We start from the raw sequence: 13,582 nt of genomic DNA, 5'->3' as shown, positions 1-13,582 counted from the left end.
ATGTTAATTACAACGGCATGCAGTGTATTGTCAAGCGATAAGTGTGAATTTAGCCTGGTGTAGCTCCAGCAGGGAAATGATGAGCTCATTGATGGTCAGTGTTGGCACAGAGGGCTTGTGGGCAGTGCAGCAGATGGATGTAGGTGTGATAGGAGTAGCTGAGCTCAGTGGCAATCATATCAGATGATGCTGTAATATTTTACATTCTTCGGTTTTCTAAGACTTCGAAGGTCTTTCTCCTGTGGAACACAAAAGAAGGTGTTTTGAAGAATGTTGGTAACTAAACAGCTTTTGTTCCCAATGGACGTCAATGGGAACCGGAACTCTTTTGTTATCAACATTCTTTAAAATATCTTCTATTGTGTTCGGCAGAAGTAAGATGTGCATACAGGTTTGAGTAAATGATGACAGAATTTTATATGCACTATTTTTAATCTATTTTGTTGTGACTATGACCGCTTCCAATGAAAATGTAATTAATATATGTTACATTAGCCTTTACATTTGTTTAAAATTAAATAGCTGTTTATAAATAGCCGAATGTTCTCTAACAATAAACAAGGTTAGTTATTTTCATTAGCAGAGAGGAAAATCGGGGCTTTGGAGCTATTTTTGTGGTTTAGAAGAGTAATGTTACAGTAGGTTATAAGGAGAGTAATTTTCCTGTCCACCCCCTCAAATACACGTCACAATCGGGCCATTAAAACATATTATTCTCTGATCACCATGAATGACTGAAACAACACATGTACACTCTTGTCGTGAAATTCGAAATATTACCTTTCCCCTCATTTTTGTTGGTAATTTGAACTCATTTCCATCCCACACAGATCAGGTTTACAAGATGACAAGGTGAAAAATGTTTCTTTAAAGCAGAAAGAATCATGCAACGTGACCTTCCAAGTAATTTAATGTGCTCTAAAGGTGTGAAAGCAATGATAAGGTGAGTTTTTGTGTCAAAGAAGCTTGTTACATTGCCAAAAAGTGTGACTTTTTAAACATATAGGAAGATTTCTCTTTACTTTTGGTTTTAGGATATTTATAAATGTCACTTAATTAATGGAGGTTAAATGTTGCGACTTCTTCTGTTCGGTTCAAATTGGTGGTGTGCTTGAGAACAACCATCATTTCGCATCTCTTGCAATGTGCAAATTTTGTTACTAAGATACTGCAGCTCCGTTGCCATGGGTGCAGAGATACAGAGATGGTCAAGTATCAGCTACTAGTATAAACCCCTAAATAAAAATTTAAAAAAGAATAGAAAAAGACACAAAGACAAGGATACTACAAGTGAAACACACTGTGCATTTCGTTACCAACATTCGGTTTTGATCACATTCTGTGGCAACATATTGTCCTGAATATGGAGTCCAAATTAGGATGGATTTTTTTTGTGCCATACACAGCATAAGCCAAGAAGACCTTGAGATTTTTCCTGGAAAGCTGCTATTTCTTCGTGGATTCACTGTGAAATAATTACCCAAGTGTTCTTTCGATTCCTCGAAAATGACCAAAGTTCAATGCATATTAAAAGACGTCCATGTGAACAGATTATGAGCATTACACATCTTCTCCAAGAAATCCCATCCCCCATCTTTCTGATTTCAGCAGATGGCCGTGCCACCCACGTAATAAACAAAAAAGTCCAGTGGGAGCTCAAGGGTTAGGGTGACAGTTCCCTCTCTGCAGAGATCTGTCTCCCAAGGGCCAGGTCCACATCATCCAGCAAAACTTTTCATCAATATTGATAGCATATGTTCTGAGCGACGTCAAATGCTGTGGCTGTCCAACAGTTCTATCATCCAGCCTCCTATGTGCATCCATTATAGTTCAAAAGCTAAAAGATTTTGTTATTTGATCAGTAATGGCCATAATCGCACAGGCTGGACATAAAAAAAGAGGAAAAAGACAGTATTGAGGCAGATAATGGCAGTCAGATACCACATAGGATGTGAAATATTACAAACAGGAAGTGTGAGTCAGACTTATTTAACCTCAGGACAAAAAAAACAAACAAAAACTGACACATCACCTCTGGAGGTGATGGATGGATGCCAGAACCAAAATACAAGCAGGCATCTGATGCCCCATAGTATTCTCAATTAATGTTCTTTAAAAGTTACAGAAGTCCATCGAACACATATGGATCTGTCTGTCCTTGAGCAGTATATTTAGAATCTTATAGAAAACTGAAAGCGGTTTGAAATAAATGAGCACTGTTGCTGGGTGTTAAAAATAGCCTGAGCGACTAAGGAGAAAGAAAAAAGCAAGCGCAGTTACAAGGCTGCTGTTTGAACAGGCTTCATCAACTGTAGGAGATGTGTAGGCGAGAACTTAGCTCACGTACGATCGCTGTTCGACGTTTAAAACTTTGTAAATGCACAAAATGTATGCATGCACTTCTCTACAAATAAAGAAGCTATAAAGAACCATCTTTGGTTCCCCAATTCATTTTTCAGTGAGCAGTTCTTAAAAGATTTTAAGAAAAAAATTTGATTTGCTGAAAATGTTCTCATCCTCAGGCCATCCAAGACGTAGATGAGTTTGTTTCTTTATCGGAACAGATTTGGAGAAACTTAGCATTGCATCACTTGCTCACCAATGGATCCTCTGCAGTGAATGGGTGCCGTCAGAATGAGAGTTCTGATATAAGAACAGATAAAAACATTTAAATAATCCACAAGACAGACATAAGATATTCATCAAGTTTTTAACTTCAAACCTTTGGGTTCCTCTATTCATAATACTGCTTTCTGTAGTGAAATAGTGTCTCATCTGAATCAGGATGAGAAATATGCACAGATTAAGCACTGTTTACAAATGAAGAAACACAGCTTTTCACATCACAAGATATTAACTGTTGGACTGGAGACATGTGGATTACTTGTGGATTATTGTTATGTTTTTATCAGCTGTTTGGACTCTCATTCTGATGGCACCCATTCACTGCAGAGGATTTTCAGCAATTTTTTTTATTTTTGAGTATATATATATATATAAATCATTTTTTCTTAGTAGCATGAGGAACATTTTAAATATCTAAAGAACCTTATTTGACACTTTTAATGTGATTGAAAGGTTTCATGGACGTTCTTAATGAAATCCATGGATGCCAAAAAAGAGCCTTTATTTTTAGAAGTGTATGGAACTAAAGTCTTAATTTCAGCAATTTTTTTTATTTTTGAGTATATATATATATATATAAATCATTTTTTCTTAGTAGCATGAGGAACATTTTAAATATCTAAAGAACCTTATTTGAGACTTTTAATGTGATTGAAAGGTTTCATGGACGTTCTTAATGAAATCCATGGATGCCAAAAAAGAGCCTTTATTTTTAGAAGTGTATGGAACTAAAGTCTTAATAAGCTCTTAACTACAGTAAAATGCATTCTTGTTATGAATCAATGGGGTAGGTCATGATGTCACAGATATAATTACAGAATAATTTGGCCATATAAAGGGCTCAGCAGATAAGATCCCCACTTTATCACAATATATTGTTTACAAGTGATATGAATCATGACATGGCATGTGACTTTTAATACATGTTACTTTAGATAAACAAAGTTTGTTGAGGTCGAGCTTCAGATGATGACCATTACCATCCTCAGTCTTGTCCTGCTCAGGTATTTTAAAAGAAGTGTTGCCAAGCAACAGATTATCCCTGTTCTTTAAAGTAAAAGAGTGAGGACCTTGATTCTTCTGGTTTTAAAATAAACATGAACATAAAGAAGAAGAAACTGTAAAACCAGACAAGTGTCCTTCAAACTGTTCATTCACTGATTTCTCCTTATCTTCCCCTCCCTCCCTCTCTCTCTCTCTCTCTCTCTCTCTCTCTCCCCAGTGAAAACTATTTTCTGTTTTGTTTCGTTATTCACATGTAAGTTTACTAAGAAAAAAAAAAAGTAAATAGAAACACTGAATATGAGTTATATTGAATTTTCAAATGTGAAATGACTTTCTCAAGAGTTTTAAACTCCTTGTAATACATATTTTTGATTTGTTAATAATCAGTAGGCTAATACTATAAATAATATCAACTCTGCTTGAAATGCTTAACCATATGCATGACTTAGCCTACATTTTGTGGCCTGTTTATTAAAAGCATAAATATAAAATAAGAAAAAAATATAGCAGGCTAATATAGCATGCAAATTTCAAATGTAATAAATTTAAACGAAATACAGTATATTTAAATGATTTTTTTTTATCTGTCTTATTATTTATCAAATTAATTTTATTATACAATTTTGTCATGTTAATTGTTCGAAAAACTTTGTTTTGATATGTTTTGTCAGTAGGGTGCGATCATACAATGTCAACCCTGTTACCATCATTTTCTGTAGTAAACAAATTATATATTTTTAAAAATGCTATTTTTAAAAACATCAAAACAAAAATCGAACGTGACCTTAAAAATGTATCGTATTTTTAATATAACAAAATATAACAATATAGCTTTATATTACAACATATATTATTTAAAATAATACAGTATATTTACAAATAATTTTTCTCTTATAATCATACAAGAAATCGTTTTCAGATCACCTTATCAAACTGTAAACCTGTTTGATGGAATGACCCTCCACAGCCTATATTCGTGATGCGTCTCTTGATTTAACTGCAGTTTGCTGTAAAATGATATTTCAACGATCATGTTGCGTGTGGGGGCAGTCGTGGGATAAAACACTTATTTTCTTAATCGTGGTTATTGTTTGTTTTCTATTTTCATTGCATGGGTGGCATGATGTAATTGCTGATTGTGAGTTATCAGCCTCCTACTAATTGCATTGATGAAGAAACAATGACCACAGGCACACCTACAGTTTTCAATTAGCATCTCACACTGAAATTCATTGACATGAGATAGCCTATAAGTTCTTACTCCTAATCCCGTCCTCAAATAACAGCATTTAGCAGCAAAATTCTGTTAGCGCAGCTCGCGGATGGATGCACCTGCTCTGAGCGCGCAACAGGGTGGAGAGTTTGGACCACTGCCTTCGTCTAGATTTGTCCAAATTTGGCTTTGTGCGTTTAAAGGGATCCCATATTTATCCTACGTCACTATCACAGCAGCAAAAAGCAGAGATGCTTGGAGATCAGATTCAAATCCATTTATGCACGCCCCCTCCCAACATTTCTTCAGGCGCCTCTATATAAAGGATCTGGAGGCAATGTTGCCTTCAGAAGCTTCACGCGAAAGCGAGAGAGAGATCCATAGCATACCAACAGTACAATTTAAGAGACGACAGAGGATATATGGGCAAAGAAAAAATGTTTTTCTCAAATATTGAGTAGGGTTTTTTTTAAAGATATTATCCGAAACTTACAAGAAGTGGCGTCTGCCCCAAATGATGGCTGAGTAGCTCTAACCGCAGGCAGTTTTTACTCAGATTATTCGTCCGTTCCAACGATTTTTTGGAGTCGACAAAATGTACCGGTCCACTAAAGGAGCATCAAAGGCTCGGAGGGATCAAATCAACGCAGAAATTCGCAACTTGAAAGATCTTCTGCCCATCTCCGATGCCGACAAAGCTCGTCTTTCCTACCTTCACATCATGTCCCTAGCCTGCATTTACACAAGAAAGTCCGTCTTTTTCTCTCAAGGTAGGGTTAACTTAACAAGGACTTTTGAAAATTATACTGAGAGATTTTGAATGGAGTTCATGAGTTGCCATTCGAATATAAAGTTATGGATGTTGCGTTAGCTCTTCAGATCAGTGTATTTGCTTTTAGTTTCTTGAAAGGTTAAAAAGTTATTGACCATTACATGGTTTTCTAAAGAACATAAAAAGCTGAATCAAAATCATTTTAAAACCTTTATTTTTTTTACAAGCATAAAGCAGATATGTCATATCTGAGGAATCTCTGTCTCTGTCCAGAGTTCTGAAAGTTGCTGGTCTCTGTCTATGGTGCTGATTTTGAGCTATTTGTGTGGATGTTGCTTTAGATGACTTTCTCATGGCTTGAGATTAAGAATTTGTACTATGTACATACAGATCTTTATTTTGAGATTTCCATGTGCTGTCTTGATCAGTGGCAGCAGGTCATGACGTGAGCAGAAGCATCCTGTCTTTGCCAGAACTCTCGGATCTGCTGCACACCCTACCAGGGTTTCTCCTATTGCTGACTAGTGAAGGAAAACTCCTGTATCTATCGGACAATGTCGCAGAGCACCTTGGCCATTCCATGGTAAGAAACAAATTGTAAAATAAACAGTTCATCTAACTTTTTAGTGCTTTGTTAGGAACTGGTGCATGCTAAAAATAATTATTTGGGCTTCATTCAGGTGGATCTGGTGGCTCAGAGTGACAGCGTGTATGATATAGTAGACCCAGCCGACCACTTCATCATGAGAGGCAACCTTGTGCCAATCACCACACCTGACACAGGTAATTTACACTGTTGGTTTGACACCTTCTTTTAACATGAATAATTTGAGATGTATTGTACATGATGTAAAAAAATGATCCCTTAATTTGTCACTCTTTTTTTATTCTAGACCGTCTCTTTCGCTGCCGCTTCAGAACTTCAAAGTTTGTAAGGAGACAGGGATCAGGCAACAAACTGACATTGGTTCGGGCACGCTGTCTGCCACCTCCATACCACACATCCTCCTACTGGACCTCCAATCCAGTGTGGGTGTGTTTTTGCTCCCCACTGGAGTCCAGCATCCCTCAGGTTTCGTCAGCTATGAATCCTCTCCCCACCCCTCCTGCGGAGCAGTCTTTCCTCCTGTCCTGTTTCCAGTCTCAACACAGCCGGGACATGAGAATCCATGCTGCTCAGGACAGGTACAGTATGAGTCCTGTGAATGTCCCTGTCGGTATATGATTATGTATTTGAGAGTGAGGGAATAATCCTGTTGTCTCTCTCTGACAGTGTAAGCATGTACCTTGGCTATGACATAGAGACTCTGCGTTCTCGCTCATGGTACAGTCTGATTCATCCTCGTGATCTCTCTCACGCCTCTGCACAACACTGCGCCCTGTGTGAGTACATAACTTTATTCATTTATTTTCATTTTTAAATTTGACACCATATATCAAAAAGCTGGTCTAGTAAATGTGGTTTGTTAATTGGTCATTGTGTCCTATTTCAGTACATGAAGGTGGGGAGAGGCAGGTGGAGATGGTGGTCCAGGTAGAGGCAGCAGATCATTCATGGGTCTGGCTTTACATTGTTCTTCAGCTGGAGACTGGAGAATATCCCATCAACAGCCACAACTACGTTATAAGGTATAAAGGCTACCAGCTTTTAAGTTTAATATACTATAAAATAAAAACAATTATATTTACAATTTTAGTAAAATTATCATTATTAAACAATAAAAATGTGCTTAATTAGATTTTTAATTTTATTCAACTTAATTGTATACATTATTATTATTATTAATATTATTATTATTAATAATTATTTTTATTAATAGATATCATATTAATATTATTATTATATTAATATTTATGACATATAATTTTTACTGTCTTTGATAAACTTTTAATAATGGTAATATTAAGTATTGTTGTTGTTATTATTATTAATATAATAATAATAATAATTTATTATTAATACAATTTATTATTATTATTGAAACTTAATATGTTTTTAAGATGTTTTATAATATATTTAATATTTTTTATTATATTTAATATATTTAAATACTATGATTTATAATAATAGTATTTATTTTCAAAAAAGCTATCTTAAACACATTTATGAGATAATTAACAATCTGTCATTTTCTCTACCCTTCTCTCAGTGAGTCTGAAGCCTGGTCGGTGCGTCAGCAGTTGTATTCAGAGCAGAACCAGCTGGCTCTCCTGTACCAGGAGGCACGCCAGAGCTCTGACCCCCTGTCCAGCCCAGACCAGGTCTTCACACCCAGCAGCGGTGGCCTTTCCTCCCAGTCCTTTGACTTCAGCTTCACCACTTCTGGCCGGAGCTCCTCTGAGGAGCTCCCTAGCACCTCTGCCCCAACCAGCATGGCACTCGACCCTCTTCAGGGCTTTTCTCAGGACGAAGAGAGCCATCCACACCTGCATGGCGGTCACCAGATGTGGAGATCAGCCATGACTGTTTCCCCTGAACATCTAAGCAACACCCCGGGTCTTTCTGCAGTTCCCCAAACCCATGTCGCCCCTCCACCCCTTCCTCCATTCAAACCTCCTCCTAAGTGCCAAAGCTCAGAGGAGTTCATTTGCACACCTCCTTACACCCCAAGACTCGGAGGGGGGAGTTTCATGTTTGGTGATGAGACCTTTAAATCAGACCATAGCAATGTAGTCAAAATGAGGCAGTCTATAACCTCAGCGTCCCTTCCCGCAAGCATCGGCCCCACTCAACACTGCCGCAAACGCCTATACGAAACGCTACCGCCTACTCCAGACAGCCCAGGCAGTGACGAATGCATTCTCATGGCGCTGCCGGAGATCAGAGGACCTCTGTACGTAGATGTCCCCCATTTCCCATTCTACAATCTCCCCGAAGGCCTTTTAACCCCCGAGGCCTCGCCCACCAAAAAGCCCTGTTTGAGTTTCTTCCCTCGGGAAGACGATTCGGAAAGAGAGCGAATGGAGATCTCGCTCCTGGCTCAGTACATTAGCACTTTAGCTGAAGGTTTCTGTCACAGCCACCCACAAAACACATCGGCTCCCCCTCATCACGCATCGTTTGAGGGCCCAAACTCCTCGCTGGCTCACATTGATGTCTTTATGTTTGAGGAGAAAGCAGTAGATGGCATCCCTCTTCCAAATCTGCCATCCACCTCCCCCGTACCTCCCTCGACTTACTCATCAGAGCTATCCTACACTCAGCGCTCCCCGAGCCGCAGCTCCCCTGTCCATGCGCAGGAGGAGGCGGCGACTCTGAATGGTGTACACCACCTCTGTAGTGTCCAGCTGACGCACCGTAATCGCATGGCCGGGGGTGGGCCGCAGGAAGCCGAGAGACCCGACGAGGAAGTGAAGACGATGTCCACCCCAGGGTCCACCGCACTTCCTGCCCTCACTCCTGCTCTGCCTTGTGCCCAGTCCCTCCTAGAGGAGCTGGTAACCATGGAACCTGTGTTTGGGGCAGCCGCCCCGATGACTCCTGCCGAGAGGCAACAAAATGAGTTGTATCAACTCCCTCATCAAGGCGGACAACAGATCTTCTACCAAGGTGAGAAACGGTGGCATTTCTTTTGCAATTTTAGCATGTCAGTATCTCAAAGTTTTTGTGTCTAAACTGTGCTTTTTCTCTCTCCTTTCCGACAGATGGAACCAGTGATCACATGTTTTAACATAAGTCTGTGACTTAATCAATGAAGTATGGCATATTGTCAACTTTTACGAAGCTATTTTTCTGGGATAATGTGGTGGATTTAAAACAAAGTGTGTAAAAAAGGATTATTTATGTTTATATTTCAATATCATGAAGTCACATGAACATGCATCCTATTCATATTGGACTGTCACTTTGGGGAAAAGTACTTAAAGTAACATAAAGGCAATTGCCACTTTGTATTCACTTATAGTGAAGACTGTGCTTTACTGAAAGAATATGTTTATGAATCACAAGTGTATCTTTAAACCATCGTAGAGTTCTACGACCTAGTAGAGGATTGATTCCTACCTACAATACTCTTTCTATTTGCTCTTCATTGTGTCATTGCATGAAAACCATAGAAAATACTTATTAAATAAACAATATTCCTTTATGTTTTGTCCTTTGTTTGGATAACAATATAGGATTTGCTTGCAGTCTTAAAATTAAAGGTTACTGGCGTTGATGGTTCCATGAAGAACATTAGACACTTTAAATTGCATGAAAGGTTCTTTCTAGTGTATATACAAATGTTCTGGTTGACTGAAAATTCTTTGAGGAACCCGAAATGGTTCTTCTATGCCATCGCTGTGAAAACCTTTCTTTTTAAGAGTGCATTCGATGTACTATATGTTCTTGTACACAAAGAATATCCTTGAATTTTATGCGCTCTTGTTTTCCAATTATGTATATGAGAGTCAATTAAATGCATCAAAGCGAGGTTCATCGGTGTGTGTTCATTGTTGCTGCCCCCTCCATTGTTCCCTTTCATTCACTGCTTTTTTAGTGTGTCTCCATGGTTTCCTAGGACAGACTGACGCAGATGATGAGGTGCTATCTGTTTTTCCTGACGTATGCTCTTGACTCAGAGGCACAGTAGAGACAATCAGCCTCCTACACACACACACACACACACACACACACACACACACACATGCATATATGTCCACGAACGCATGCTGTACAGTGAATAGTCAGCCCACACTTTCCCATTATACCTGGAAGCTCACGATAATACCCTATATGGCCTTTCCTGCCTTTCCATTTTTTCCTCTTGTTGCTGGGGAAGCAAGATCTTCCTTTCACAATCTCCACCTCCGGTGCTCCTAAATCATTGTTTGCTTGTCAGTTATCCAGCTATGCACATTTCCATCGAGTCCGACGTCCGGTGCTGCGCTGATCCTCCCACATGGGACCATGGGCCAACTTACCGCCCCGTGTCCAGAAATACCCCACGAGTTTCATCTGAATAAAACTCTCTTATGTCTTCTCTTCCTGTCCTTGTGAGAATGATGCACTTTCAGCAATGAAGAGGAATAAAAATAGACTGGACTGAAAAGAGGAAAAAAAGAGGGAATGGGGAGCGCTTGGAAAGTGCACAAGGACTTATTCATCTTGCTTTCCTCCCACTCATCCAATCAGTCAGCTGAATTTCTTTTCATCCTCCCTCTTTCACACATCTGTGCTTTCTCATTGATACCGTCCTATTCATTAGGACCCTCTCTCCTTATGACTCACCCTTACCTTAAACTCGTCTCTCCCTTCTCTGCTCTCTAGCTCTTCATCATCCTCCAGATACGTCCACACAAACAGCCCGTGCCCACTTAAATCATAATAGAAATGCAAAAATTAAGATGCTCTCATCTTGTTTTCTGGAAAGTATGATGAAAACAACCACCTACATTGTCTGTACTATTCAAACGTACAAAACATTTCTATTCTTAAGCTCTAATGCCAGGGTGCAACATCAAAAGAACAATTTTCTCAACAAATAAATTATATTGGTAAAAATGTACAGGAAAACAAACCTTTGAAATAAGTAGGCAAGTTGTCTTCATCCTGGGGCTTGAGACGATGTCCTCAGTTCTCCACCACTCACGAAAGGCCTGCATTGCACCAATATGAAACTTTACTCAGTGTCAGTGGTGACCGTAATTTCACCAAGTTCAACGTGTTCCTGGATCAACATCCTTGTTGACAACATTCCTATCAACCAATCAGAATTGAGGGATAATGTTTCAGGAAATATCTGTTTTAGGCTTACAATCAGGGTTAGGTGCTTCTACACCCTTGTTAATCAGCTATCATTTCACACTGATTTTAGGAATAAATTATGGGTAGGGTTAGGTTTAGGGGTAGGGATTGGGTTAAGTCTATATTTTTGGACAGTTATGTTGATCCAGGAACATGTCTTACTTGGCAAAATCACGGCGACCATTTGTCATTATATACTGTAAAGACTGCTCAATGTTGACGTTCAGTGGTCATTAACGGAAATTGTAATGCTTGTGAAAAAAAGAGTATTTATTATCAAAATAATGTACTTTAAAAGTATATGGTTTCGTGCAAACTGAATGTAATGTTTAGTTATGACGCTTAATTGCATGTGTACAACACAACGTGTAGGGCACCTTTAATTTTACATTATTAAATATAAACAGTTGATGGTCGCTATTGAAATCCATAGTATTTTTTTCTATATGGAAGTAAATGCAGACCATCAACAGTTTGTTTCCCCATATTCTTCCAAATATTTTTGTCTGTGTTCAACAGAAGAAAGAAACTCATACAAGTTTAGAACAACTTGAAAGTGAGTAAATAATGACAGAATTTTCATTCTTGAATAAAACTTGTCATACAACTTCCAGAAAGTTACACCACAGAAATATTTTCTTCAAACCCCACATAATTCATATTTTAAGATGTGTTCATCACAAAAGAGGTGTATTTTTGTATGAATTGCATTTACTAATGTATTCTTTTTGGGGTGATTTAAATAAGAAATACTTAAAAAATCACCCCTTGTATTATTTGTAAAATAAAATAAAATAAATAAATAAATAAACATAATAATGACCAGATTTACCACACCCATTCACTAGATGGCGGTATTAGGCAGTTCAGTCTTGAGCTCGTCACTGGTCCAGGATCGAGGAAGATTCTTTGGGTTCAATGCATTTTCAATATGGCGACGTGCATGTCGGTTACATAACAGTGAGGGTGAGGAATTCGTCCTTTTTTCCTTGGACTGAAATCTAAAGGCAGCACTTAAGAAACGTTGGACACTTTGTTTTAACATAACGTACATACAGGTAAATTAAACACAAAAGGAATAATTTTACACTAGCACAGTGTATTTCACTATCATTCACAGTAACCATATATAACTTAGTATATACACATATGATTTGATTTTGCAGTTGTTCCTACAGATAAATTAAAATGTCTTTTCTTGGAAGTCTGAAACCAATGCTGTCGTCTGTTTTACAGGGTAAGTCTCAGCAGCAGAATTTTGATTAATGTCCTATTGAAATAAATGATGCTACTTTACATTGTGACATTTTGGCAGCATCACACTCTGCACCTTTCTGGTCTGGACCTGTGTTCACCAGGACCATGGCCACTCTCAATCAGATGCACCGTAAGGGCAGACCTCCCCCACCTCGTCCAAAAATCAGTGCCACTTATGGGCATCCACAGCTCAAAGCAGTAGTGCTGAAGACCATGATCAGGAAACCCAAGAAGCCCAACTCAGCCAACCGCAAGTGTGCACGAGTACGTCTGTCCAATGGTCAAGAAGCTGTCGCGTACATCCCTGGGGAAGGACACAACCTCCAGGAGCACAATGTGGTGCTGATACAAGGGGGGAGAACACAGGACTTACCAGGGGTCAAAATCACTGTGGTCAGGGGCAAATATGACTGTGCACATGTCGTGAAGAAGAAACAGTAATTACTAGAACTGTGTATAACTGCATATATGACTGTAATAACTTGGATGCCAACAAATAAACTTTGTCTGAAATGTAAATAATGATGGTCAAGCTTAATTCATACAGATATTCCAGTCAAACAGTGATCTGATCCTGCGGTGTTATTTTCACTGAGTTTGTTCAAGTAGTATTTCTGGTTCTTGTCTTGCAAGAAATGTTATCTTTGTCGATCAACTCTATTTGACAGAAGTAAAAGAAGGTGTTTGTCTCAACTTTTACTATTTCCGGACATGTTAAGTAACTATTGTTCAACAGCAGATTATGAGTTGGTTTATCCTTTTGTACAAAATGTCATCTGCATGCCTGATATAACATGCTGTGCAAACAATGCCAAAAATGATTGAATTCTAAGAAATAGTGTTCACGAGAAACAGTTGTCTTCACAGAAGTCGTCAGTTTCTGCTGTAAAGAATTTGTAAAATTATTTAAAACCTTGTTGGTAAGTGCAACTAAAACAACTACAGGTAATGTTTTTTTCTTTTTCTTTTAATGGGCCAAAAG

The 13,582-nt window shown here is 38.5% G+C and overlaps 2 protein-coding genes across 3 annotated transcripts; both read left to right on the top strand.

Annotated features, from left to right (window-relative positions):
• The first annotated feature begins 5,438 nt into the window (after nucleotides 1-5,438).
• On the top strand, nucleotides 5,439-9,286 carry LOC107756131 (neuronal PAS domain-containing protein 4-like). Its single transcript, XM_016573135.1, has 8 exons — nucleotides 5,439-5,613; nucleotides 6,044-6,198; nucleotides 6,296-6,398; nucleotides 6,509-6,800; nucleotides 6,889-6,998; nucleotides 7,109-7,244; nucleotides 7,766-9,165; nucleotides 9,261-9,286. The coding sequence occupies exons 1-8, from the start codon at nucleotides 5,439-5,441 to the stop codon at nucleotides 9,284-9,286; spliced, it is 2,397 nt and encodes a 798-aa protein (XP_016428621.1).
• Nucleotides 9,287-12,240: 2,954 nt separating this feature from the next.
• Nucleotides 12,241-13,119, top strand: LOC107756133 (28S ribosomal protein S12, mitochondrial-like). Of its 2 annotated transcripts, none has more exons than XM_016573139.1 (3): nucleotides 12,241-12,401; nucleotides 12,522-12,580; nucleotides 12,659-13,119. In XM_016573139.1, the coding sequence occupies exons 2-3, from the start codon at nucleotides 12,532-12,534 to the stop codon at nucleotides 13,039-13,041; spliced, it is 432 nt and encodes a 143-aa protein (XP_016428625.1). In that variant the 5' UTR covers nucleotides 12,241-12,401; nucleotides 12,522-12,531; the 3' UTR covers nucleotides 13,042-13,119. The 2 variants fall into 2 exon arrangements, with proteins under 2 accessions (XP_016428625.1, XP_016428624.1); XM_016573138.1 differs by having other exon boundaries at nucleotides 12,510-12,580.
• The last annotated feature ends 463 nt before the right edge of the window (nucleotides 13,120-13,582 follow it).

Source organism: Sinocyclocheilus rhinocerous, unplaced genomic scaffold (assembly GCF_001515625.1).
Source record: "Sinocyclocheilus rhinocerous isolate Xijiao unplaced genomic scaffold, SAMN03320098_v1.1 scaffold682, whole genome shotgun sequence".
Classification (NCBI taxonomy): domain Eukaryota; kingdom Metazoa; phylum Chordata; class Actinopteri; order Cypriniformes; family Cyprinidae; genus Sinocyclocheilus; species Sinocyclocheilus rhinocerous.
This window is presented reverse-complemented; position numbering and strand designations above follow the sequence as displayed.

Coding starts and splice junctions, on each gene's coding strand:
- LOC107756131 (XM_016573135.1), top strand. CDS start 5,439: ATGTACCGGTCCACTAAAGGAGCATCAAAGGCTCGGAGGGATCAAATC. Junction 5,614..6,043: donor GTCCGTCTTTTTCTCTCAAG/GTAGGGTTAACT, acceptor TGTCTTGATCAG/TGGCAGCAGGTCATGACGTG. Junction 6,801..6,888: donor ATCCATGCTGCTCAGGACAG/GTACAGTATGAG, acceptor TCTCTCTGACAG/TGTAAGCATGTACCTTGGCT.
- LOC107756133 (XM_016573139.1), top strand. CDS start 12,532: ATGTCTTTTCTTGGAAGTCTGAAACCAATGCTGTCGTCTGTTTTACAG. Junction 12,581..12,658: donor GCTGTCGTCTGTTTTACAGG/GTAAGTCTCAGC, acceptor ACATTTTGGCAG/CATCACACTCTGCACCTTTC.